We start from the raw sequence: 25529 nt of genomic DNA on the forward strand, positions 1-25529 counted from the left end.
ACAACAACAATGCATGAAGGGGTTAAGATCAGAGAGTAAGCTGTTCTGCCAGAATTAACTAGCTCACACACCCCTCATCTTGGGAGAAGGGGTTACTGAAGGCCTGTTTATCTCTCTCCATAGCAGCTACATTTCTCTGGTCCTTCCTCCTCTCAACTTCTGGGGAAATAAGCCATCTGAAAAGTGTGATAAGGGGAGAAGATGGAGAGGTGGAGAAAAAGCTCTGTGGCCTTCCCTTCTCTGTGCCTATTCAAGCTTCCTCCCTCCCTCCAAAAAACAACAACACAGAACCACCCAGCATTGACACAGAAGCCGCATGCCACACAAGCCACCTTGACCGGAGGACTGCCATCACGTGATTCCCGGCCCTAGCAGGTTTCCTCCTATATAAGGCAAAGCTGGGTCGCTCATTCGCTCCCGGTGCCCCTGCCTGGAAGCCGAGGGCGATGTCGAGCGGTAACGGGGAAGGAGCCTTCCAGCGGCCCCGGCCCGCCAGCCCGGACGACGACTTCCACACGCCGGAGAAGCGCGCCCCGGATCCCTGCGGGAGTCACCCGCGGGACTGGGGCATCGAGCAGGTGTGCGAATTCCTGCGAAGGAGCGGCTCCGAAGACCCGGAGTTGCTGCGCTGCTTGCGAGGTAATTGGGGGGCGGGACGAGCGGGACCGGAGAGCCGCTTCGCCTGCGCAGCCTCGTTGCCCCTGGAAGACTGTAGTCATCTTTCAAGCCGCTGTCGTCGTCCTCCTCTTCCTTGTAGCCTGACTGAGGCGACGCTGCTGCTGCTGTTTCCTCTCGAGCGGTTCCCGCTTCCTGACCCCGTGAGGAGAGGAGGTTATGAAGCGGATTGCAGAGCCGGGGCATAACGGGCTCCGTCGCCTGAGGCTGGGGTTGGCTAGTCGTGGCAGGATGGCTTGTTCCGAAGTCAATGGTCATAGGGGTGTTGTTGTTGTTTTATTGTTATTAATTGAATTTATATACCACTCTATACTCAGAGCAGTTCACAAAATAAAATCAATATATAAAGCCGCAAAATACGTAATAAAAATAAAAACGGCAACTCAATAACCCCCCCAACCCCCACATTTTAAAAGGGCTGTGTCTTAAGAGTCATTTGCAGCACAGTCTACTCGGGAGTAAGGTCTAAGCGTGTTTAGGGTTGCTGCCTTAAATCCCCTTTTTCTTTTAACTTGGGTTGTAGTTATTTATTTGATTTACCGTATATGCCGCCCTTCCTTCCAAAGGAGGAGCACTTTTTTCTCAAACAAGCCTTTTAGTTAAAAATGATTGCAAGCCACCCCAGTCTGACTCAAATAACTCTACTCTGGCCTTTTGTCTTTCCAACAGGGAGGTAGACCCACCTGTTTGCCCTCTGGTACAGAGCCCCTGCTCTGCTTTGTTCCCTTAATGACCCATCTTTAGCTGTCCATTGGCAGTACAGGAATCTTTGTGCATTAACCAGCATTGATATGTTCTGTCTCTACTTGTAATGTTCTCAAAAAATAAGGAAATAACATCAGAGGCACATATTCTAGTGGGGGAAAGATATATGCACCAAGTATGTATCAGAGGATCGCCAAAGCATGTGCTATCAGGACGCAACATCATCAAAGCTAGAAGTCAGGTCATTCATTTATTCAGATCCAAAAATCTCCCACATTACTTTTCATGCGTTCACTTTTGGGTTGGGGCAACTGGCTAAAATGTTTTAAAATATTTTGAAGGGTTCTAATTTTGGTTCCTCTGTTTTCTTTTTGTTGGGTTGATGTTGGTTAAATGTTTAGTTGGAGTTGGCAGTTATTTTAATTTGGGTATAACTGTTTATTATTGTTATTACAGTATGTTATTAGGAGGCTAATTAGGTTAGTTACCTTATGCCCAGTGCAAAATATTTCAGGTTGCACCAAAGCATACTTGCAGAAAAGAAATACTGGCGACTCTTCATGTGAAAGTATGAATGAATACTGGCTAGTGGTGGTTACAGAACTTCCACTACCCCCTATTTGTCTAAGTAATACCAAATACAGTGGTACCTCTACTTACGTACACCTCTGGTTACGTATCCTTTGGGATATTCACGCAGAAAACCCGGAAGCATTTTTTGTGGGTTTTGCCGTGCGCGCATGCGCAGAAGCCCTCTACTGCACCATGCACATGCGCAGAACAGGCACCTACAGTAGTGAAAACCTTGGGATCCGACTGGAGCTCCAGAACGTATCCCGTCCGCACCTGGAGGTACCACTGTAAAGCTTCTACTGATGATATGATTCTATAACATATTAGATATAGCTGTAGGGCCATCTAGTCCAATCCCCTGCCATCCAGGAAACGTACCGTATTTTCCGCCCTATAGGACGCACTTTTTCCCCTCCAAAAATGAAGGGGAAATGTGTGTGTGTCCTATGGGGTGAATGCAGGCTTTCGCTGAAGCCTGGAGAGCGAGAGGCGTCGGTGCGCACCGACCCCTCTCGCTCTCCAGGCTTCAGGAAGCTATCCGCAATCCTCGCTCGCCCGGCGGGAGGTCCCGCCGGGCGCGCTAGGCTCGGGGCGGCATGCCCCGTGCTTCAGGCAGATGTCCGCAAGCCTCGCTGTACGCCGGGCTCGCAAGGCTTGTAATTGGAGTAATTGCCTGGTACAGGGTGTGATGCACAGTGGGCGCCAGCTGGATAGGGAAAACAGGAAAATTCAATGCTGCTACATTCTAAGCTGTCTTTCCACTCATAAAATACTTCTCTGGACCCAATAATTCAGAATAACATAGTTGCTTAACGTTTCTCATTTTTCTAGTGGTTTTCATTTGTCATCTGCCCAGAGAATTTTGAATTATCAAGAATTTCAGAAACATAAATGTTAAGAGTAACAAAACAAGCTAACTGTTGTCTCCTTAATTCCTCAGGAAAAAAATTTCCTGGTTCAACTTTATTTTACCTCACTGAATCAGAACTTGAAGAAATGGGAATTGGGTAAGGGAAACTTAAATCTATTGACATTTGAATTTGGCTGCAATCCTATATGTACCCTGGGAGTAAGTCCCATTGAATTTAGTGGGACGTACTTCTGAATAGTCATACATAGGCTTGGACTGCTTGTGTTTCTAATTCCTAAATGGATCATTGCTAGATTTAGTGCATACCTTGAGCTTTGTACATTTGCTAAAGAAATATAGATTAGTGACCCTGATCTTTTATCAGCAGAGGAGGAGTGAAGCTGCCTCGATTTCAACAGTGGTTCACATTAATCTGCAGTTCTGTTGCAATGAAGATTTAATGTGACATGCAAACCAAGCCAGCGTGTAAAGCATTTTAATGAAATCAGGAAACTGAAACAGGACTTGAACTTGCCATATTGTGTTACATAATTATTACAACATTAATCATCATAACAATGGATGTTACTTTTCTTCTCTGCGATCTCACACTTGACAGATGTCACTAAAACTGTATTGAAAGAATACCTTTAATATTACCATAACACCTCTGTTCATACACAATTTATGAAAAACACCTTTTTACACAGAGGGCTACTGGAATATTCTGCAGTTTTTGGTAATCAAACATATTTGTTGTTTATGATGCAGAAATGCACCCCTTCCAGAATGATTTATGGCACTGCATAACATGCTAAGGCAAACCTTGGTTTAGTGAGATGGCGCAGGCTTCCAGAGAGCTGCTTATAGCCACTTTCTCCTCCAAAATTCTTTTTGCTGCCATGCTGTCGTAAGTCAAATTTTTGCTTAGCATGTAATCCAGATCAGGGCGCATGGTTAGCCTCTCTACACCCTAACTATTTGCTGGTGGTTAGTTAGGTGAGAGGTTAACCATGAGCCCTGGTTTGGATTACATGCTAAGCAAAATCTTTGCTTAGGTCATCGTGGTACAACAGCAAAAAGGACTGGGAAGGAGTAAAGAAACTGTGAGGTTCTCTGCAGTAGCCTGCATTTTTGCACAGTCTCATTAAACAAGGTTTACCTTTGCATGTTGTTTAAACGAGCTTTCCTAGACAAAACCACCATCAAATTAATGAAGCAAATATATGTTGATGACTGTGTGTGCAGAAACAGATGCACAAATGATGGAGTCTATATATGAAAATGGTGTATAGTCATCTTCTTTTCTACCACATTGGCAAATATTGAGCACAGATTATATCTTGGAGAAAGTATGTTTGAAAACTACTAGAGTTTGACATCTGAATAAATCTTCATGGAATTGGTAGAGTTTAAGAGTATTATGTTCCAGATCTTTTGAAGATCTTTTACTGAAAACTTTTAAAAATGCTTGCAGTGAACAGTAGCAATTAACTTAATATTAGCGTCCACTACATTATTTAATAAAATATGGAATGGTCAACTTATACTTGATAACTTTCAGGACCGGAGTGAGACTGAAGCTTCTGTATTGTCTGAGCAAACTGGGACAAAGGCATGTTGACATAATGAAGGTGAGAGAAGCATTTGCACTAATCTGAAAGCAATGTTAGTCTATTTTTGAAGGTGGTATTGAACTATCTGCTTTTTTTCTCGATTGGGATCGGTTTTCCTTCTCCTAGATCAACTACCTTCCCAGGTTGATGAGATCCATCTGCCCCTCACTTCCCTCTACATCATGTGCAGAATCCACCTTCTTGACTGTTGGACCTATTGGTCTTGTCCGCTAAATCTGCTGGAGCTCATCTTGGCATACAGGGGCAGCCATAGATGCTTTTTGTTATCCAGTGATTGTCCCAACTTTGTGTATAGCGAAAGCAAGTTAAAGCTAAAGCATTTTCTTCTGCTGCTTTTCATATATCATCTGCAATAGTTTTACATGTTGTTTTACATCTTCCAGGTATTTAATGACCCCATTCATGGTCACATTGAAATGCATCCCCTTCTTGTTCAGATCATTGACACACCTCAATTTCAGCGTCTAAGATACATTAAACAATTGGGTGGCACTTATTATGTTTTCCCAGGAGCATCGCACAACCGTTTTGAACATTCCCTTGGGTAAGGCACAAGTTCTTTTTGCAGAGCTCTGTTATTCTTGAACTGGTATACGCCACCACTCAGGTTACTGCAGACTGGCTGTGCCTCTGAACATGAGTAACTGCATTTTCATTGAATTCCACAGTTGTTGTTGTTTAGTCGTTTAGTCGTGTCCGACTCTTCGTGACCCCATGGACCAGAGCACGCCAGGCACCTCTGTCCTCCACTACCTCCCGCAGTTTGGTCAAACTCATGCTGGTAACCTCGAAAACACTATCCAACCATCTCATCCTCTGTCGTCCCCTTCTCCTTGTGCCCTACATCTTTCCCAACATCAGTGTCTTCTCCAGGGAGTCTTCTCTTCTCATGAGGTGGCCAAAGTACTGGAGCCTCAGCTTCATGATCTGTCCTTCCAGTGAGCACTCAGGGCTGATTTCCTTAAGAATGGATGCGTTTGATCTTCTTGCAGTCCATGGGACTCTCAAGAGTCTTCTCCAGCACCATAATTCAAAAGCATCCATTCTTCGGCGATCAGCCTTCTTTATGGTCCAGCTCTCACTTCCATACATCACTACTGAGAAAACCATGGCTTTAACTATACAGACCTTTGTTGGCAAGGTGACGTCTCTACTTCTCAAGATGCTGTCTAGGCCTGTGATTGCCCTTCTCCCAAGAAGCAGGCGTCTTTTAATTTCGTGGCTGCTGTCACCATCTGCAGTGATCATGGAGCCCAAGAAAGTAAAATCTCTCACTGCCTCCATTTCTTCCCCTTCTATTTGCCAGGAGGTGATGGGACCAGTGGCCATGATCTTCGTTTTTTTGATGTTGAGCTTCAGACCATATTTTGCGCTTTCCTCTTTCACCCTCATTAAAAGGTTCTTTACTTCAGTTTGAGCTTGAATTTTGCTATAAAAAGCTGATGATCTGAATTCCACAGTAACCTATCGTAAAACAAAAACCCTGCTACTTGTAACAGGGAGTCCTTGGAGCACACCACAATCACCTAACCTTTAATCTCTTAGGTTCAGATCAGGGTCACAAGCAAGAGACTTCAAAGCAGGACATAGAAGCAAAATAGCAGCCAGTAGGCCTGATCTTTATTGTTGCAACAAGACTTTCCACTATAGTGGTACCTCGGGTTAAGTACTTAATTTGTTCCTAAGGTCCGTACTTAACCTGAAACTGTTCTTAACCTGAAGCACCGCTTTAGCTAATGGGGCCTCCTGCTGCTGCTGCACCGCCGGAGCACGATTTCTGTTCTCATCCTGAAGCAAAGTTCTTAACCTGAAGCACTATTTCTGGGTTAGCGGAGTCTGTAACCTGAAGCGTATGTAACCCGAGATACCATTGTACTACAAAGATGAAGCAGCCAGAAGCCCTGATCAGTGGGTTACATCAGTATTTCAAAGTTTCCCATAATACATATCGGGATACATCACTGTCCCTGTCACTCAAATATAGTCTTTTACACTTACTCCAACACAGTACAAAGGAAAGTATTTAAAGTTTCCAGGTCCCTGAGTCAAGTCAACTCAACTTTGTCTTGAGGCTTCATCCCACTATGGGGTGGTTAGGCATTGTGATTGAGATGATTATCTGTCTGAAACCCTTGGGGTTTCAGACCTTCCAGTCATGACTCCTTGGGAAGGCCCTGCAGACTCACTTCATTTATTATGAATTTCTAAAGTTAGCCCATTGAGCCAGTCCATAGATAGAGGCTTCATTAGGGAAAGCGTGCCTTGGTTTTAGAACGGTTTCAGTTTAAGAAAGAACTTCCAGAACAGATTAAGTTCATAAACCAAGGTACCACTGTATGTTGCTGTTTTCTCTTAACACTAGAGGATTTCGTTTGACAGGTGAAAGGCAGGGAAATGTGTGTGAGTGAATGGTTTGTTAATGTCTCTGCCTGTGGTGGGGGGGGGAGGTCTCTCACCCCCTTCCAATTTCCTAGTAACATACTTCCATATCTTTAAAAGTTAGAAGTGCCCTTCATCTCATATGCTGGTGTGTTCAGTATTTGGTTTCGTGAGGATGTAGGCTCACCAAACCCAAACTCAACTTAAGTAAGCAGATTTTCTGACACTGAGTTTTCCCACTAAAACTCATGGATGAAAATAAATGCTATTTGCTTTGACAGTAGGGCAGTGTTCTTGCTTGCTTGCTTTCCTAAGAATGCATTTTGTTGGTGGATAGAGAGGCCTGCTGATGTGACTGGAACCTTTAAAAAAAACAAACATTTTAAGGCAGCATTGTATGAAATTTGCAGGCATAGTAAGAGAGGAAGTTTAGTTGCATTTCCTCCCCTAGTTTATTTTAAGCAATTTCAGCCGAAGAGATGTTTTTTCCCCAGTCTTAGCACTAAGCATCACAGCACTGAAATCAGGGATAGACCACAGCCTGCCTTTTAAGAGTACAAAGCAGCTCCCCCCCCCCACTCCAGTACTGGTGGGGGTGGGGAAAGGCTGCCTTTTAACTTCCACAGATCCTTCTCTGCAGAGTAAAAAAGCAGCCTTTATGATCATTCTACCCTAGTGCTGGGAATGCTGATTTTGTATGTGTGCACATTTATACATGCATGTTTGTGTGTCAGTGTATGCTTGAGTTTTGGACTGCATATGTGAGAGAATGAAAATGTGTGCTATGTCCTGTATGTCAAATGAATGTGGATGTTTGTGGGTAGTATGTGTGCATACATTGGTCAAATCCATCACTGGCATGTGGGCCTTGGAGATGTGGCTGACCAGCAATGTGGTCCTTGGACAAACCTTGCTCTATAGGTTTACAATTAATGAGCTGAGTATGTTTAGTGGTATTTCACAATATATAATGTGGGGCAAGTTTTTATTTTATTTATAAACCAAAGAACTGGAGAACTGAACCTTTTGCCTTCTTGCAACAGGGTCTGCCATCTAGCAGGCCGTTTGATCGAGGCACTGCAGAAGCGACAACCAGAGTTGGACATCAACCATAGGGATATTTTGTGTGTTCAGATCGCTGGTCTTTGTCATGATTTGGGTAAGCCACTTCCCAGATATATTAATGAAGTGATTGATGCATGCTAGGTAAATAAAAGTACTATGCCATTCTAAAATATTTAGATAGGAGCTGGATTTGGGGCAGGTGATTTTTGCTGTGAAGTATTGGTTTAAACTTCTAAATTTCTAAACTAAGGACAAGGTTAACCTAAGCAGCCCTGTCCGTGGAAGGCCTGCTCAAGATCTTCCTCTTGTGCAACAGACCTGCCCCTCCTTTCTTTCCCCACATATCTCCCCACCACAAAAAAGCATTGGCTCTGGAGGAGTTGGGAGAACCCCCATAACAGTGCATGAAGGAGGAGGCATCATTCTTTCTGGCTAGCTGGAATCTTGCACAAATATAATGTTTGGAAGAGTATGGCACTGAATTTTATCCTAGGATATTTGCAGAACAGCGTCCTCTTGTTTGAACTGCCATGTGCTCTTTGAACATGTTCCATCTCCAGCTGAGGTGATGTGTGAGAAGGCCTTCTCAGTGGTACCACCCAGGTCCTGCAACAAATTACCCTCAGAGGTTTGGATGACTTCCTCTCTCTCTGTTTTCTAGGGCCAATAGGAAACAATAATATTCCAGTGGGAATTTGCTTAGAATTCTTAAAAATTTTACCTACTCCATGTTTCTATTTTGTTTTTATATTTTTTGTGTGGTTATTAGAAACTCTGGGGGAAGCACAAAGGATAGCCTGGTCTAATGGACTGAAAGTTGAGTCTTTGGCTTGGTATTACAAAATGGCTTTAATATGGTTAAAAAAAATACCAGAATATACTGAAGATGCGTGTCTGTGCATCTGTCCACACACACGCACGCATACACACAAACGTTTGCTACACAAATGAATTGCATAATTCTTACTTTTAGGTCATGGACCATTTTCACACATGTATGATGGAAGGTTCATCCCTCGTGTTTGTCCAGGAACTGCATGGAAGGTGGGTATGCAACCAGTTATTACTGCTTTCTTTTTTTAAGGGAAAGCTGCCTTGCCTAAAAATATGCTAACCACATTTAACAATTATAGTGTTTTATAGTCAAAGTACCCAGACATTTTCTGAAGTTTTTTGTTTTTTGTTTAAAGTTACCATATTGGTGAAATATACTCACTAAAATTCCTACTGTTTGCCACTCTCTTCTGCCTTAGTCAGACCCCATCTGGAGCACTGTGTCCAGTTCTGGGGGTTCAGGGAGTTGGGTATGTTTAGCCTGGAGAAGTGGAGACTGAGAGAAAGTATGATAGCCATCATTAATTAACTGAATAGCTGTCACATGGGACATGGAGCAAGTTTGATTTCTGTTGCTTTAGTGGGTCAGACCTGAACCATTTGATTCAAATTACAAGAAAGAAGATTCTGACTAAACATGGAATGAACTCACTCAGAAAGTGGTGAAGTTCATTGGAGGTTTCTAAACGGGTTGGATGACCATCTGTCGGTGATTGTTGTGCCGGGCGCTATCATATTCTGATTCTCCTCACAATTGTTTACCTGCTTTGCAAGGAGTTGGAATAGATGGCCCGTGGGGGGTCCCTTCAATTCTATGAATTTTCTCAGTCCTTTCTTCTCACAGAGATTATGTTCCATTAACCTTTCTAGGGTCTTCTTTCAGTGGCTTCTCTGCTTCATTTGCTGTTCTAAGTACCTTTCTATTTTCAGCCATCTCAGGTTATTGAACATTCCATTGCTTATCAGGAATTAGTGATTTCAGCAGCTGAGCTGCAGCAAGAATGTGAAACTAGGAAACAACTCTTCTCCCCCCCTGCTGGTATTTGTTTGCTATTGCAGCAGTGGGAGATCCAGCATTATTCTTGAATGAGGGAACCTGATTTAAAGAAACTCTGGCTTGTTTAACAAGCTAGTTGAATTTGCTTTTTATGGCACTTTAAATATTTTGTTTTAAACCAGGATCCTTGGAAAAAATCTGACGTTAAGCTGGGATTTTGCAGAAGTGAAAATGAACTCTGTTCAAGCTCCTGTGAGGGGAGCAGGAGCGCACACACACACACACACAATGCTTTGCTTCAGGCTCATCCACCTGACATTAAACCATGGCGTAATGTTGTCTTAATGTTTTTGTATACAGTTATGATGGCTTGTTTTGACAGCATATGCTTTGATTAATAATAATTAAAACTTCCTTTTTTGTAGCATGAAGATGCTTCTGTTAAGATGTTTGAACACTTGATTGATTCCAACGATCTAAGACTAGTCTTGGAGTATTATGGTCTCAAGCCGGATGAAGATATAGACTTTATCAAAGAGCAGATAGCAGGACCCATTAAGACTGAAAAAAGCAGTAGTTCAGTAAGTCTTGTTCTCTGTCTTACTTCTGCTTTGTAAATACTGTGTAATTTAATGGAATATAATGCTTAATAGCATTATCTTTTCTGAAGGAAAATTGACAGGTGTTGCATGTGGGAGATTCATTATTTTTTGTGAACCATTGGTTGTTGAGCTTTTTATAGATCTTGAAGAGGGGCCATAGTTCAACAGCAAAGCATATGCTTTGTGTTCAGAATGTTCCACTCTGTTCTACCATTTCCAGTTAAAAAATGCACGGCAGCAGAGCTGGTTAATGCTTCTGCATGAGGCTTTGGAGAATCGTTATGCGTTAGGGTAGATCAAAGAATAATCTGAGCTGCTTCATACAATTCTTTTTTTTTTTAAATAATATTTATTAGGCATTTCCAATTATAACAATATCAAAAACAAAACATCCCAATTTAAAGTCTTATTTTCCATATCATCTTTCCAGGACTTCCCCTCCCCTCCCCCTCTTGCATTCCAATTCTTACAAATAAGTTCAGCAATTTCTTATCCCAGATTTTAAACTTAGTGTCATTATCCCAATTTAAAAATATTAGCCCACCTCCTAAAATCCCTTCCACACGTTCTCCCCTTTAATATACATAATAGATTAAAATATAATAAAATAAAATGTAGTTTTACACCCTTTGGATTCCAAATTTCCCTCCCCCTTTCCCCGGTTGCGTCCCCAATATTTCTCGAATCTGATGTCTTCCAGTAGCTCCCACATTTTTTTTTTTTTTAAGCCATAGTCCTTTACCAGTCATTTTTAATTTTGTATATCCAATCTTGGAAGGAGTCTATCTCAAAAGGGCCCATTTTTCCCATCCAGACTTTTTTATACTTGGGAGTGAAAACTCCAGTTTTACTTCTTTATACTTTTTCTGGATGTTCCAAATGTTCCCGCTTCCAGCTTTATCCAGTTGTCGATTGTTCTTGTTGTTCTTGTTGATCTGTCTCCTCTTTTTCCCCTCCTTTTCTTTTCCTATTTTCCTGCACAGATGTTCCAATTCAAAAAGTCTCTATATTCCTCTGCAAAGGCTCTGTTATTCAGGAACCAAACATGATGCCAAATCCCTTCCATTCTTCGGTAGATAAGTCCATTGTCTGCTTTACATGTGTAAGCCTCTGTAGCCAAAATAATGTTCCATTTCTGCAGTTTCCCAGGAGATAAAGAGTTCTGTTCAAATTCAGTGCTGACAACTTGTAATATCCCTCAGCTCTTCTAGGTGACTTGCAATAACTCAGTTCCCTTCCAGATCACAACCAGCAGTCATAGTAACTTAGTATTCCTTGTTTTAAACATTCTAAATCCAAATTATAACAAATGTAACCGGTAAAGTCCTTGCAACAAAGTTCTTTTTTGTTCTTCTGCTTTGACAGCTCTTTGACAGCTGTCAAAACCTCTCCTTGTCTTCTCCGGGCGCTCTAGCTAAAACGCTCCCAGGTTCCGTGGGGGGGTTGCTTTTTAATTCACTTCCACTATTCTCCTCCAGCTCAGTCTTATAATTTTCCGTCGCGAAATTTGATAACTTTTTCAAAATAGGGTTGCACTCGATCTTAGATGTTAAGTCCTTTGCTTTAACTCCTCTACAACAGGGGGGGGGGGCTGACTTCCTTTTTACGCCCTCCCCGCTCGTTCCAAATTTTTTATAAATTTTGTCCTTTTTAATCCAAGTTCCAATTACTCACGGGTTATACTTTGAGTCCGAATTTCCAATGGAAGAAGTCAGCGCTCTCCGTCGAATGGCATGCGGCTTCGCTCGGCAGGGGAAGCGGAGTACTCAAAGCACCACCACCCCCCTGTCACCCGTTCCGTAGCCTTTAAAAAGGCTCCTTCGCGGGTCGAGGGGGGGCTTAAAAGGTGCCAGCCGAGTCACCATGTCCATGGGTTTCAGCGCCCATGGTTTTTGAGGGTCCCCGCGTCGCCGGAGCGGGAAGACCCAACCCCTGCCGAGCAGGCTCCCTCCGGAGCTCGGAGGGAGTCCGCCATTCGGCGATGGCGCCAACCATCCTGATATTTGGATGAAAGTGAATCTTTATTCAATAAATATTTTTCTGTGAACATCTTTTTAAGAGTGATGTACAAGTATAAAAATTGCAGCCACCAAAACAATGCAAAATATGTTAAAAACAGCCAAACTTTTTAATCATCTTTAAAAGCCACCACAGAAGCAAGCACACTATAAATCAAATAGTAATACTGTTTTTGCAGCCCAGTTCAAATTAACTGTTAAAAGTGATTGAGGGAAAGATGGGTTTCCAGGGTCGGATTCAAACTATAAAGCTAGAGCTTGCCTAATATCACAGGGAATTGAATTTCCTAAATGTGCTGCTGTGGCCAACAATGTCCTGTTCCGTGTGCTTGCCAATCTGATTGAAACCAGTTGTCCAGGAAGGAGTAGTACTACTTAGACCCAAACCAGACAATTGACTGATAAGAATACCATGGTCAACAGTTCAGGAGAACCAATAGGGCTGTGCTCCTTGCATTCATATTCCAGTGTAAGTTAATTACCTGGCTAGCCAAGGTTGTTTCCATCACAAAACTAGGCTGTGATTATTAGCTCCACCAATTTTTATCTCTTATTAGTAAAGTATTGGCAGGTATCAATTAATCTGTTCCAGCATGTGCAAAGAGTTTTTAGAACCCTGCTTCCTAGCCAGTTTGGTGATCAGAGTAGATTGCTTTATTGTAATGTATTATTTGCTTTTGGGTATTTCCACCCCTTTCTCCAGTGGCCTTACCGTGGGCGACCTGAAGAAAAAGGCTTTCTTTATGAGATAGTGGCCAACAAAACAAGTGGCATCGATGTTGATAAATGGGATTACTTTGCCAGGTATGGACCTTGCTCATTTTAAAGCATTTGGAAGATTTATTTTATCGATAAACAATACTGGGAATATTTTACCTATAGACAAACCAATTAGTGGAATATCCTATTGGTCCAAGTTAAATGGGATATCTATCTTATCATTAAAAACTCTTTATCTATCTTTAAATACTGTATGGTGTCATACCATATAAACCGTATGCTTGTTGGTTAACCCTGTATTTTGTTATATTGAAAACTAATAAAAATACTTGAGAGAGCCATGTATACAGTATGAGCAGTATATAGACTATGAATGAGGAACCTGTGGCACTCCAGATGTTGCACTCCAGCTCCCATCAACCTCAGCCAGGATGGGCAATGGTTGGGGATGGTTCAGCAACATCTGGAGGGCCCAGGTCCCCCACCTCTCATATAGAGAGATACCTAGCCCAGGTATTTCTCCGTGTACATGTACTCCATGTACTTTCTATGATTTTATTCTATGGTCTTGTGTTGTTGTAAGCCACTGTGATATATTTTTATGATGCAGGGCATATGAATATTTTTATAAATAAATTCAGTATCTATATGCAGCTGCTGGGGGTGACCTCTACAAGATTTGGGGCAAGGTAGCACCATATGCTGATGATACCCAGCTGTTTCTCTGTAACATATGAACCAAGAGAAGTCATGCATGTTTTAAATCGGTGCCTGGGCTAGATGAGGGCTGGATGGAAACCCTATGAATGGGCTGTTCAGCAATTCTGATGGGTTTGTATTCCCTCTGAGGGCTGTAGTCTGGGGGTGCTCCTAGATCCATTGCTGTCACTAGAGACTCAAGTGACCTCAGTGGCTTCTTGTGCCCACTACCAACTTCGGTCGGTTTACAAACTACAACTGTTTCTGGTTGAGGAGAGGAAGCAATCCTTGTTGGAGATAGCAACCACTCTCTGGAATACTCTGCTTTGGGCAATTCATGAGGTAGAGATCATAATGGCCCTTGAACAACTTTTCAGAATATATTGCCTATGTTTTCCTGGACTCTGTCTGCTTTGTAAACCTGCTCAGTTTTATTTGTGAAATACAGCTGTGTTCTGTTTTTATCACATGTTTGTATTTTTGTTGTTTTTATGGAAACCACTTGGAGATTTTCACTATCTTAAGCAGTTTAAATAACATTTAGCAATATTTTTCAAACTAAACAGTGACTTCGTTCTCTGGTTTAAGGCTCTTGGTTTTTCCAGGAGAGTTCTAAGCCAAACTATGGCTTAGTGCAGCAGAACAGCCTGGGAGGAGCAAAGCAGCCGCAGGTTCATGCTAAACCATAATTTGTCTGAAGATAATTGCAGTTGCTATTATGGAAGTGTGTCTGGAGATTATATATCTGTATTTTGGGAATGTGAAAAAATAGAATCCTTTGGCAATTGATTTTTAAATTATTAATACATTGAGTAAATTGCTGGATATATAGTCTCAAAGAATCCCCTGAGAGTCCTTTTACATTATTTAAAGGTGAGGTCCCCAGTGGAGACATCTTCCTGATCCCTCCCGCTAATTTTAAAATGTCCCCCCCCCCCAATTTGTAATTGAATGACCTTACCTCCTGCCTGTTTCTGGAATATATTTAGGGATTGTCACCATCTTGGAATCCAGAACAACTTTGATCATGTACGCTACATTACATTTGCTCGTGTCTGTGATATTGAGGGAAAGAGGCATATTTGTACCCGTAAGAAGGTAAGCTTTCTTGAGGAAAGTAGAGAATGCCAACTAAAATAATGTTGGAAGCTTGAAAAACTCGCCGTCAAATTTTTGTCTATTTCGTTTTTCTATCCCCCGCCCCCTTTTTTCAGGGAAACACTGTCTCATTTTGTTGTTACTCAGTGTTGAGAGGCAAATTAACCTGAAAGCTAATGTTTACAAAAAGCCACCCAGTGAGCTTAATGACTGTGGGTCTTATGAGTCCAGATGGAGATAAACTTGCAGTCTACTAGGTAAAGGTAAAGGTACCCCTGCCCGTACGGGCCAGTCATGACCGACTCTAGGGTTGCGTGCTCATCTCGCTTAAGAGGCCGGGGGCCAGCCCTGTCCGGAGACACTTCCGGGTCACGTGGCCAGCGTGAAGAAGCTGCTCTGGTGAGCCAGCACCAGCGCAGCACACGGAAACGCCGTTTACCTTCCCGCTATAAAGCGGTACCTATTTATCTACTTGCACTTAGGGGTGCTTTCAAACTGCTTCGTGGTCAGGAGCTGGGACCGAATGACGGGAGCTCACCCCTCCGCGGGGATTCGAACCGCCGACCTTGCGATCAGCAAGTCCTAGGCACTGAGGTTTTACCCACAGCGCCACCCGCGTCCACTGCAGCAGTCTACTAGTGCTGCATAAATTGAGAAGTGCACCTCCAAGTGAATAGGAGGCAATGCAATATAGATTTTCTCTGCTGTTTGAGAACAGAAAGTTTGAGGAAAAAACTGAATTTTGGGAGCACGAAGCCATTACCTTTCATCTCAACCAGCCTCACTACATGTAGGGAGTATATAGGCTTACTATAGCATATGGTTGACCATGTGGTGATGGGTTGGAGTCGCGTGTTTAAGGGCCATAAATTAGAACATAAAAAGAACCCTGCTGGATCAGGCTAAAAGTATGTTGAATTCAACCTTACGTTCTTGCCATAGCCAGCCAGATGCCTGTGGGAAGCCCACAAAGAGAACATGAGCAGAACAACATTCCCCTGCTTGTCATATGCAGAGACTGGTTTTTAGAGGCATACTGCTTCTGATAATAGAGTTAATATAGCCATCATGACTATCAGTTTAGAGAAAGTGGGTAGGGAAGGTTTGGGTTAGGTTATCATGGAAGGTAGGTACAAATCGTCGCAGTCTATTCTCTCTAGTTCCAGCATTAATCCCCATGCATTTGATTGCTCTTCCACTGTGCTCCCTGGTCTGTGCAAGTCAAGTCACAAGCAAGGCAGATTGCTTAAAAGCTCTCTTCACTCCGGGTCTGCTTAGCGTTGCCCATCGCAAAATGAGCTTTTAAGATATGTTTTGTTTGCTGGGCAAGGCCCACTCAGCACACGGGCTGTGGAAGGTTCTGGGGCGCTCTCACGAGATAATCTGACTTCCTGCGAGATCTCAGACGAGCATGCATAATCTTCCAGAGCTGGCATGTCGAACGGGCCTTGCCCAGCAAGTTAGACAGAGAGCTTAAGAGCTCTTTTCAAACCTGGTAACCCAAACGGCCCAGCACAAAATAAGCTTTTAAGGTCTTGGCCTTGGTTGCTGGGCAGGGCCTGTTCGACACACTGGCTCTTTGAATCCTGGGGATGCTGTCTCACCCGCTTGCTGCAAGGCAGCTCCAAGGGTTGGCTGGCTATATGTGTGCGTAAGATAAGGGATTACTGCATTTTCATTAAGCGAAAGAAACAGGAAATGTAACCCCACAAGCTTGTAGAAGGCAACGCTCAATATAGAAGCAAGGATATCATCCACCAATTATTAGCATTCTGCTCTCATGAATGTAAAGAATAATCTTATCTCAAGGATCCTGTGCTTCATGCACTGCTCCACTTTCAAGGAGCCCCCATGAGGCCTCTCCACATAAGCAGAAAGTAATCTTAATTGCAAATATGATTACTCTAGTGTTCTGGAATATGTTTTTATATTTCTTGTGTATGGATTATTTAGAAGGGTCTAATTATTTCTATGTCCAGGAACCTTTTTTATTTTATCCCTAGTTGTTCAGCAACAAACAACCAATTTGATGAATTAAAGTACAAGTCTTGGAACTGTGGTTTTAATATAAAAGATGAATAAAATACTTTTTATCTTGAACTTTAGGAGGCTGGAAATTTGTATGACATGTTCCACACACGGAATTGCCTGCACCGCCAAGCCTACCAACATAAAATTAGCAACATCATTGAAATTATGTAAGTAAGTGCACGTTGATATGCGCTAGATAGGGCAGTATCCAAATAAATCCTAGCCAATCTTACGTTAGTTGATTAATTACATTTGTATGAGCTTGCATATTAATTCATTTTAATAATATATGACTGAAGGAGGAATGCTTCTTCTACAATGGTGCTTGCCAGCTACAAATGATTTTTAAAGAAGTGTTGCCTGATTTATTTAGGGGTGTATTTTAATTCAACCAATTTGAATTTAATTAATTTTATAAAATTAATATTAAGCAATTGATCAATTAAAGGTTGTAGCCCTAGTTCTGGAGTGTCTCATTGAGAAACTCTGTTGAATGTCCCTGTCCTTCTCCTGAATTGTTTTTCAAAGTGGATTTTGATGACTAGAAAAAGTTATATGGTTTAATTTTCAACTTTGGTGTTTTTGTATTACTCTTTTTTTAGTCATAGAAATAATTTTCCAAATTTCCAAAGCCATTGTGAAATCTTTGATCTGGAGTTAATATTGAAATTATGGATTCTTCCTCATTTGTGTTGCATGTTTCATATCAGGATTACAGATGCCCTTTTGAAAGCTTACCCACATATCCGCATAAAGGGCTCTAAAGGGAATATGTACAATATCGCTACAGCACGAGAAGACATGGAAGCCTACACTAAGCTAACAGGTATGGGCTTATTGGACTGACACCTAAATTCTAATTGCATCAATTTTGGAAGCATTTCTGTCAGAGTACCATTTTGTTATGGCACTTAAATGAAACATTGCACATTGCATTATGTAAAAGAGTTATATATTCTGCTGTATGCATATGAAGGAAGTGAAGTCTTTCTGTCACTAGGTTTGAAGAAGTAATGATTTATTTATAGTATAAGAAACGGATTTGTTCCCCTGCTTAACATCTCTCCAGAAAACTAGGATTAGGTATTGCAAACTTGCAGCATTTCTCTCCCTATTTATAAATTGCACATTCTTTGTGTAGAAGATGAGTATAAAGGATGGCTAAAGGAAGTCCCTACAGATAGTACAGGCCTCTGATGCATGCCAGAAAAAACCCTCTATGTATGTTTATAGGATTACAGTCCTGCCCCCACCTCCCCCCCCCCAAAAAAAACCCTGGAGGGGATCAAGGACTGAGCTTGTGCACAAGAGAAAGCAGCACATAGAAGTGAGCTTTCACTTTCCAGAGTTGGGAATTATGCTGAAGGGAAGCAAGTGGCAGAAGTATCAAGGGTGAGGCCTATGGCCACACATTTTCCAAACTTCCCCCTCTCCTAGTTTAAATTATTAAAGGGGTGGTTTGTGAAAGAGAAAAATAAAAATTGCCTCCTCTTTCCCCCTGCCTCTCTCTTTACCCCTCTAAGCCGTTAAGGAGCTTATCAACTTTGTTTAATTTGAATAGGTTGATATATGACCACTTATGCAAATTCTCTTTTTGATTTATTGCTCCTGTAAAATCTTGTTGGGATGGGTGTGTATTGGATGGTGTTGATTCAAAACTGAAACCAACATTTCTTGTTCAGTACTCCTGTTGTCTTGGAGCCAATGTGACTGAGTATAAGCAGAGGAGGAGGAGGAAGGCAGGATAAAACGGAAAGCAATGGAGAAAGGGAAAGGAAGCTATGAGGGATGTATAGATTTCTGGTTACTAGTGCTGAGCCCAGGTTTTTGGAGGTTCTTGGACAAGATGCCCTCAATGTACCCCTCTACCTCAGTAAGTATGTCCCTTCACTCCAATGATGGCAGCTGCTCCTCTGCCTCATCATTGCTAGCTGCCTGTTTGCTGGCCAGAGGCAAGCAGTGAGCAAGCAGGCCGTGGCAGTTACTACTACTCTTTCTTCCCACCGTTGTAATAATAAGAACAAGAACAAGAACAAGAAAAATAAATAAATAAATAAATAAATAAATAAATAACCCTTCCATCTGGCTGGGTGCTGGCTTTCCCCAGCCACTCTGGGCAGCATCTAACAGAGGACTAAAAACACAATAAAAGATCAAACATTAAAAACTTCCCTAAACAGGGCTGCCTTCAGATGCCTTCTAAAAGTCAGATAGTTGTTTATTTCCTTGACATCTGATGGGAGGGCGCTCCACAGGGTGGGTGCCACCACCGAGAAGGCCCTCTGCCTGGTTCCCTGTAACCTCACTTCTCGCAAGGAGGGAACCTCCAGAAGGCCCTCAGCGCCGGACCTCAGTGTCTGGGCTGAACGATGGGAGTGGAGATGCTCCTTGTTCATCTCCTTCACTTTGGAGCAAGATGCAGGTGAACAAGCAGGAAATTGTCAGGGGGGGGGGTTGTCATTGAGAGGTGCCCAATCTTGCCAACCCTTACACTGGACATGCCAGTTTTCACAGAGCCTTAAGAAATGCTTGTTTGAAAGTCCAGCCTTTTGCCCTTGACCCTTCTCACCTTTCTAATCCCAGTTGTGTGGTAATTAAAGTGTTATTTACTTGTAAAGTGGGACGTGGGTGGCACTGTGGTCTAAACCACAGAGCCTAGGACTTGCCGATCGGAAGGTTGGCGGTTCAAATCCTTCCGACGGTGTGAGCTCCTGTTGTTCAGTACGAGCTCCTGCCCACCTAGCAGTTCGACAGAACATCAAAGTGCAAGTAGATAAATAGGTACCGCTCTGGCGGGAAGGTAAACGGTGTTTCCATGCGCTGCTCTGGTTCGCCAGAAGTGGCTTAGTCATTCTGGCCACATGACCCGAAAGCTGTCTGCGGAGAAACGCTGGCTCCCTCGGCCTATAGAGCGAGATGAGCACCGCAACCCCAGAGTCATCCGCGACTGGACCTAACAGTCAGGGGTACCTTTACCTTTACCTTACTTGTAAATTAGTGTCAGATGCTTCTAGCTGTGCTCTTCTTTACTGCTGTGTATAGACATTGCACAAAACCTGGTTGTTTAGGAAGGTCTTCAGCTCAAAAAACAGACTCTTCTTGTTATGACTATGTTAGGGCTGCTTTCTTTTGTGCTCTTTTGGTTTATGAGTGGACATTTTTGGTGTGTTTTTCAAAATGTTATTTCCTGATTTGGTTTCATTTTATGCACATTTTACCATAAGCTACTTTGAGGTTGTTGGGCTTTGATTTGTTTGAAGATATAATTTTTCAAAAATGTTACCTTCTGGTGCCTTTCATCTACTGCCAAAGCAGTTAGAGAAGAGACCCACAGAACTATATCTTAACCCTGTTGAGAGACAACAGAATCTGACTGTTGAATTGAATATGGTCTTGTGAGTTTCGTTTTGAAGATATGTAAAAGATCATTTCTAGCTGACTACCATTATAACAACATAAAAAACAATTATTAAATTCTGACACATAATACATGTTTCAATTATGCAAAAGAAAAGCTGGCTTTAATGACTTGATTTGTTTAATACTGGCAGATGAGATCTTCTTAAGCATTCTTCATTCTGATGAGAAAGAGCTCGAAGAAGCACGGCAAATTTTATGTAAAATAGAGCGGCGTGACCTGTATAAGTACCTGGGAGAGACTCAGCCCCCAGAGGGCAAGGAAATTCCGAAGGTGGGCACAGTTTCTCAAATGGCATTGGTTAGTTAACTCTGCTAGCTTGTTAAGTGTGGTTAAGTACTTGTTAAGTACTGATTTTTTCAGTACCAATTTGCTTATCTCTGGCTTCTATATCTCTCTTTATACACACACACACACACACACACACACACACAACACCTCTCTCTCTCTCCTTCACAGATCACTAAACTCTCCCCTACTCCCCTATCTTGCCGCAAATGCCTTGCAAAAGCCTGCCTGAGCAGGTGCATGGTCCATGAAGTGCCTGGGGAGGCCATCTCTGTCACTTCTCTCTCCAGCCACACCACAATGCAGAAACATCTACCACTTTCTAGACTGAAAAGAACCTTTGGAAAAGCGCACACCTTCTTTGCCAGCACAAGCTGACTAGTCATGATGCAACTGAGGGCAACATCCTTGTTGCATTTCTCTCCTGCTCCCACATCCAAGCTGCTGAAAAAGTCCACTGGAGGCTGGGAAAAGGCTGTTCTTGCCTGTCCTTCCCTATCACATAGGCATCCTGCATGAAGTGAGTGAGGAAGGCATCCGCACTGCTCCTTCCCCTCAACAACAATAGTAATAATAAATTCTTACCTGTACCCCGGTCATCTGACCGGGGTGCCCCAGCTACTTTGGCTTTCAACATAATAAAAGCACGGCAAAATATTGAACATTTATCAACAATAATAAAATGTCACAGCCTTCTTTCCTTTCTCTCTAATGGATAACTAATTTTGCCTTAGTCTGCCTGAAGAGAAGCTGTGACAGCATTAAAAGTCATCACTACTGATTGTCATGGTATGGTGATATCAAATACCTTATTTGTCACATTCTACACTGCATGAGAGAGAAAATTATTTTGAGAATTAATCATGGGTCTGGTTCATCAGTTTCTGAGAGTATGATTCAAATACACAAAAAAGTAAAAGGTTTTATGCCCTGCAGGAACGATATAGTAAGATGGCTGAAGAAATTGTCAAGTCCCAGCCCAGTACATCATCTAACAAGACTGGATTAAAGCCTGAAGACTTTATTGTTGATGTAAGAATGATCTCTTTAAATGTTCATTTTAAATGTTTTTATTTCTTAATATATGTGCCTACAATGTACTTTAGTACATTTTTATTTTTGACTTGCCTCTGTGAAGGTTATCAACATGGATTATGGAATGAAAAAGAAGAACCCTGTCAATAACGTGGGTTTCTACTCAAAGTATAACCGCGAGAAGGCATTCAAAATTTCTAAAGAACAGGTAAGTAAGGTGGGGGGGGGGAGGAGTTTCTGCCTGTTTTATTACAATAGCTTTTTAAAGAGTATCTGAATACATGTGAAAATGACTATAGAATTGCATGGCAATAGTAGCAACCGAGTTCTAATATCACCTGCTATGTAAGTGCCCACTGAATGCAAGTGGTTTTAAGGTGAAATTCCCCTGTGCAAACATTCTTGTAACTGAATGGTGCTACTGAGAAATTTGTTGAACTTTTTCTGACACGGTGATAAAATTAAGTGTATGTGACTTCTTTTTCCTTCTGTCTTAAGGTTTCACAGCTCCTACCAGAAAAATTTGAAGAGCAGCAAATCAGGGTTTATTGTAAGGCAGCTGATGAAGAGACTATCTGTGATGCTAGAAAATATTTCGTTCAGTGGTGTAAAGACAACAATTTCACTAAACCACAGGTAAGAAAGGTTTAACATTGAGAAGGTGCATCTCAGTGTAGAATCATAGAATTGTAGAGTTGTAAGGGACCCTTACAGTCCAATGCAGTCCAATGCAGTAATACGCAGCTATTCCATACGGGGATTGAACCTGCAACTTTGGCGTTCTCAGCACCACACTCTAACCAACTGAGCTATGAGAGTCAGATCTACCTCATTCTCTGTATTCCTTTTGTTCATCACCTGTTCATTCTTCCATAGTCTCCTCTATCACCAACCCATTATTACTTCTGCACATTATGAACACAAGGGACTTGAGAATTCTAAAAATCTCAGAAATCTCGTTGGAGGACAATTTAGCCTTTATGGTTTACATTCTAAAACAACTGTAATACTACCACTAACTAGAAGTTTTGTATCTGTTATGTTTATTAATTTCCTTGCAAATGATGAGTACATAAAATTTGTTGAGAGGGGACTACCACAAATAAATGGGGTACAGCATGAGTCACCCATTACCTTTTCCTGACTGTGGGAAAGGGCAGCGCAAGAATGTTTTTCTTGTAATATGATGTGTAAAAAGGCTCCAGTGAGTGTCTTGCTCCACTTGCCAAGAAGATGACAGAATGTATTGACTGTTAATTTCCAGTGCACAACTGAACTTCTTTTCTTCATTTTGATGCTTTGATAGGATTGTGATATTGTTGCCCCTGAACTTACACCAATGAAAGCAGACTGCAATGTAGTCAGAGATGACGAAAAGCATGTTTCAAAGGCCAAAAGGAAACTTGAATATGGACCTCAACAGCTTTAATATCTGTTGATTGATTATGGTTTGTATAAGAAGGTTGTGTTATAAAAAAAATGTAAACGTAGAAAGAAAAGCAGTAGTGGAAAATGTCAGCCTTAACTCAAATGAGTTAAAATTCCATTTGTTGTAGATTTCACATGGACATTTTGATGACTGGCAATGTTCTTATTTTGTTAATCTAAATGTGTGCCGGTGAAGAAAGGTCTACTTATAAAAACAGGTTATAATAATAATAAATAAATAAATTATTATTATTATTCATACCCCCGCCCATCTGGCTGGGTTTCCCCAGCCACTCTGGGCAGCTTCCAACAAAGTATTTAAAATTCAATATCCAATGTAAGTCCTACTAAGAGTAGAACCGCTGAAATTAATGGATATGGCTAATATAGCTCCATTGATTTCAGTGAGTTTGCTCTGAGTACAACTTAGTTGGTTAAAATTCAAAAGCTTTTGGGAAAAAACATAAAAGAAGGGACAAGCCTATGCCATTTGCCTATCTCCTGTTTATGATAAAAGTGCTTATCCTACTGTTCTTTTTAGCTGTCATCCCCTCAAATCATGATAGAGTCAGTATATGTTCATTTAGAGCTAAACATGCCTTGGCACAATCAAGGATATACTATTTTATAAAGTTACTTTTTTAACTTCAATGCTTACCTTTTATATACTCCAACAAAATACTCACAGTACCAAAACAACCAATTATTGAATGTATCCTAGCCATTAAGCACTAGGTAGAGAGGAAATGAGCTGGTTTGTATAGAGAGGCAAATAGCTGTTAAGAATCTGAAGCAAATTTCAGACTAGGGAGTTTTGCCTGTTATGTTTCAGACCAACTTGAATGTATTTTTAATCTCTCATATTTTCACAGATTTGTTATCTTTGTATGGAATAGTATATATTGTTCCTTAAAATTTTTTTGGAGGAGAAACACAGTTTTATGATGTGGCACTTTATGCTGACAGAAAATGGGTTTGTGTGTGAGAAGTGTGCTGCTAAATGTGAGAACAGAATTTCTGAAGCTTCATTTAACAAACCTAAGGCTCAGAAGAAATGTATACACCATTTAAGAACTATAGATTGGGATAGTGAGATGTCCTTCTGCAAACAGAATGGCTCCTCATCACAGAAGGGACTACAGCAAAGGTACCTACTGTAGGAAGCTGGAAAGCCACTTTCACCATCAACCCCCCCGGTGTCTCTTTCTGTACTGAGCAGATTTACAGGGCCGTTGCAGGGGGGAGTTTAATCCCACTCCCTTCACCAGCAGGATAGTTCTGCTCAAAGGAATCTTGGATCCATGCCAGTGTTTAAAATGAAGCTGTGTCATGGAATTCTCTTAAAACTTAGGGCTGAAAAATTAAACATTTAGGGCATTGTCAGGTGCTCGGTTGAATTTACTCCCAGCACATGGCACCTGAATCTAGAATTATTTCACCAGAACACACTTTCACACAACACGCTTTCACACGAGCAGAGAGCTGTTCAGAAATATCCAACATTTCTAGTGCTGCAGTCAGAGTACGGGTAGCTAACCTGTGACCTCCCAGATATCAGTGAACTGCAACTGCTATAATCCCTGACTGTTTGCCATGTCTGGTGCTGATGTGAATTGGGAGTCCCAAAAACATCTAGACTAGACTATGCAAGAAGAGACCTCAAACTCAGTGGCTCAATTGTTTGAGCTCTGTAAAATGGGATTAAAAGGGAGCTGCTTGTATCCTGAGCTTTCGTTTTGACATTAAATTGCTTCATAAAAATGGGTTAAGGTAACTTACATAGAGCTATTTTCTCCAAAGCTATATTCAATTGTCAGACTGGTTAGAATTATAATTACATATTTTGTGTGCCTGTATATTAATCTTTTTTCCTGTGCATATCAGCTGAGTAATAAAACCCCTGATCTTTATTGAATTGTTGCAACATGCTGCCCCCTTAACATGCAGGAGGAGGAGGAGGACCCAGAACCCAGGTGTGCCTGCCCTTATATAGACATTTTAAATTGCCTGCCCTGGAGTCCAAGACCACCCCCAGAAACATCATACATACATCACAGAAGGGGTGTAGCTCAACACCCCCCCCCAGACACATCATGCCTACATCACAGAAAGGGGTGGTCTACAAAAGAAATCTGAGTATGTTTACCAGAAATCTGAGTGCGTACTTAGTTCCTGAGCCAGGTCACAGGCTCACCCTATTCATACACAGATATACCCTTAAGACAGGATTTGTGAAGGAAAAGACAATGGGGAGGCTTTTCCATTTTCCTTTGCAGAGAAAACATTTGGTCAGTTTGGGAGCCAAAATGGCTTAATGGCTGTTTTCCTGTGCTGCTTCAGACATTTGGTTTATTTATTTATGTACGTGTTTGCTTTGTACATTTGTGTGTGTGTGTATCTTTATTTTTATTTTATTTTTTCAACCCCCCCCCCTTTGGGGCTATAATTTTTTCTTAAAAAAATTCTTTGCCCCACAA

General features: G+C 41.7%; 1 protein-coding gene across 1 annotated transcript; it reads left to right on the forward strand.

Moving 5' to 3' along the window:
* The first annotated feature begins 446 nt into the window (after positions 1-446).
* Positions 447-24962, forward strand: LOC114599483 (deoxynucleoside triphosphate triphosphohydrolase SAMHD1-like). The gene is made up of 16 exons (XM_077929188.1): positions 447-639; positions 2894-2960; positions 4368-4437; positions 4824-4984; positions 7863-7978; positions 8858-8928; positions 10141-10296; positions 13039-13139; positions 14744-14852; positions 16959-17050; positions 17594-17709; positions 20435-20574; positions 21526-21621; positions 21728-21832; positions 22123-22260; positions 22931-24962. Exons 1-16 carry the CDS (start codon positions 447-449, stop codon positions 23051-23053), a joined length of 1854 nt encoding a protein of 617 aa, XP_077785314.1. The 3' UTR covers positions 23054-24962.
* The last annotated feature ends 567 nt before the right edge of the window (positions 24963-25529 follow it).

This window comes from Podarcis muralis, chromosome 5 (genome assembly GCF_964188315.1).
Source record: "Podarcis muralis chromosome 5, rPodMur119.hap1.1, whole genome shotgun sequence".
In the NCBI taxonomy this organism is placed as follows: domain Eukaryota; kingdom Metazoa; phylum Chordata; class Lepidosauria; order Squamata; family Lacertidae; genus Podarcis; species Podarcis muralis.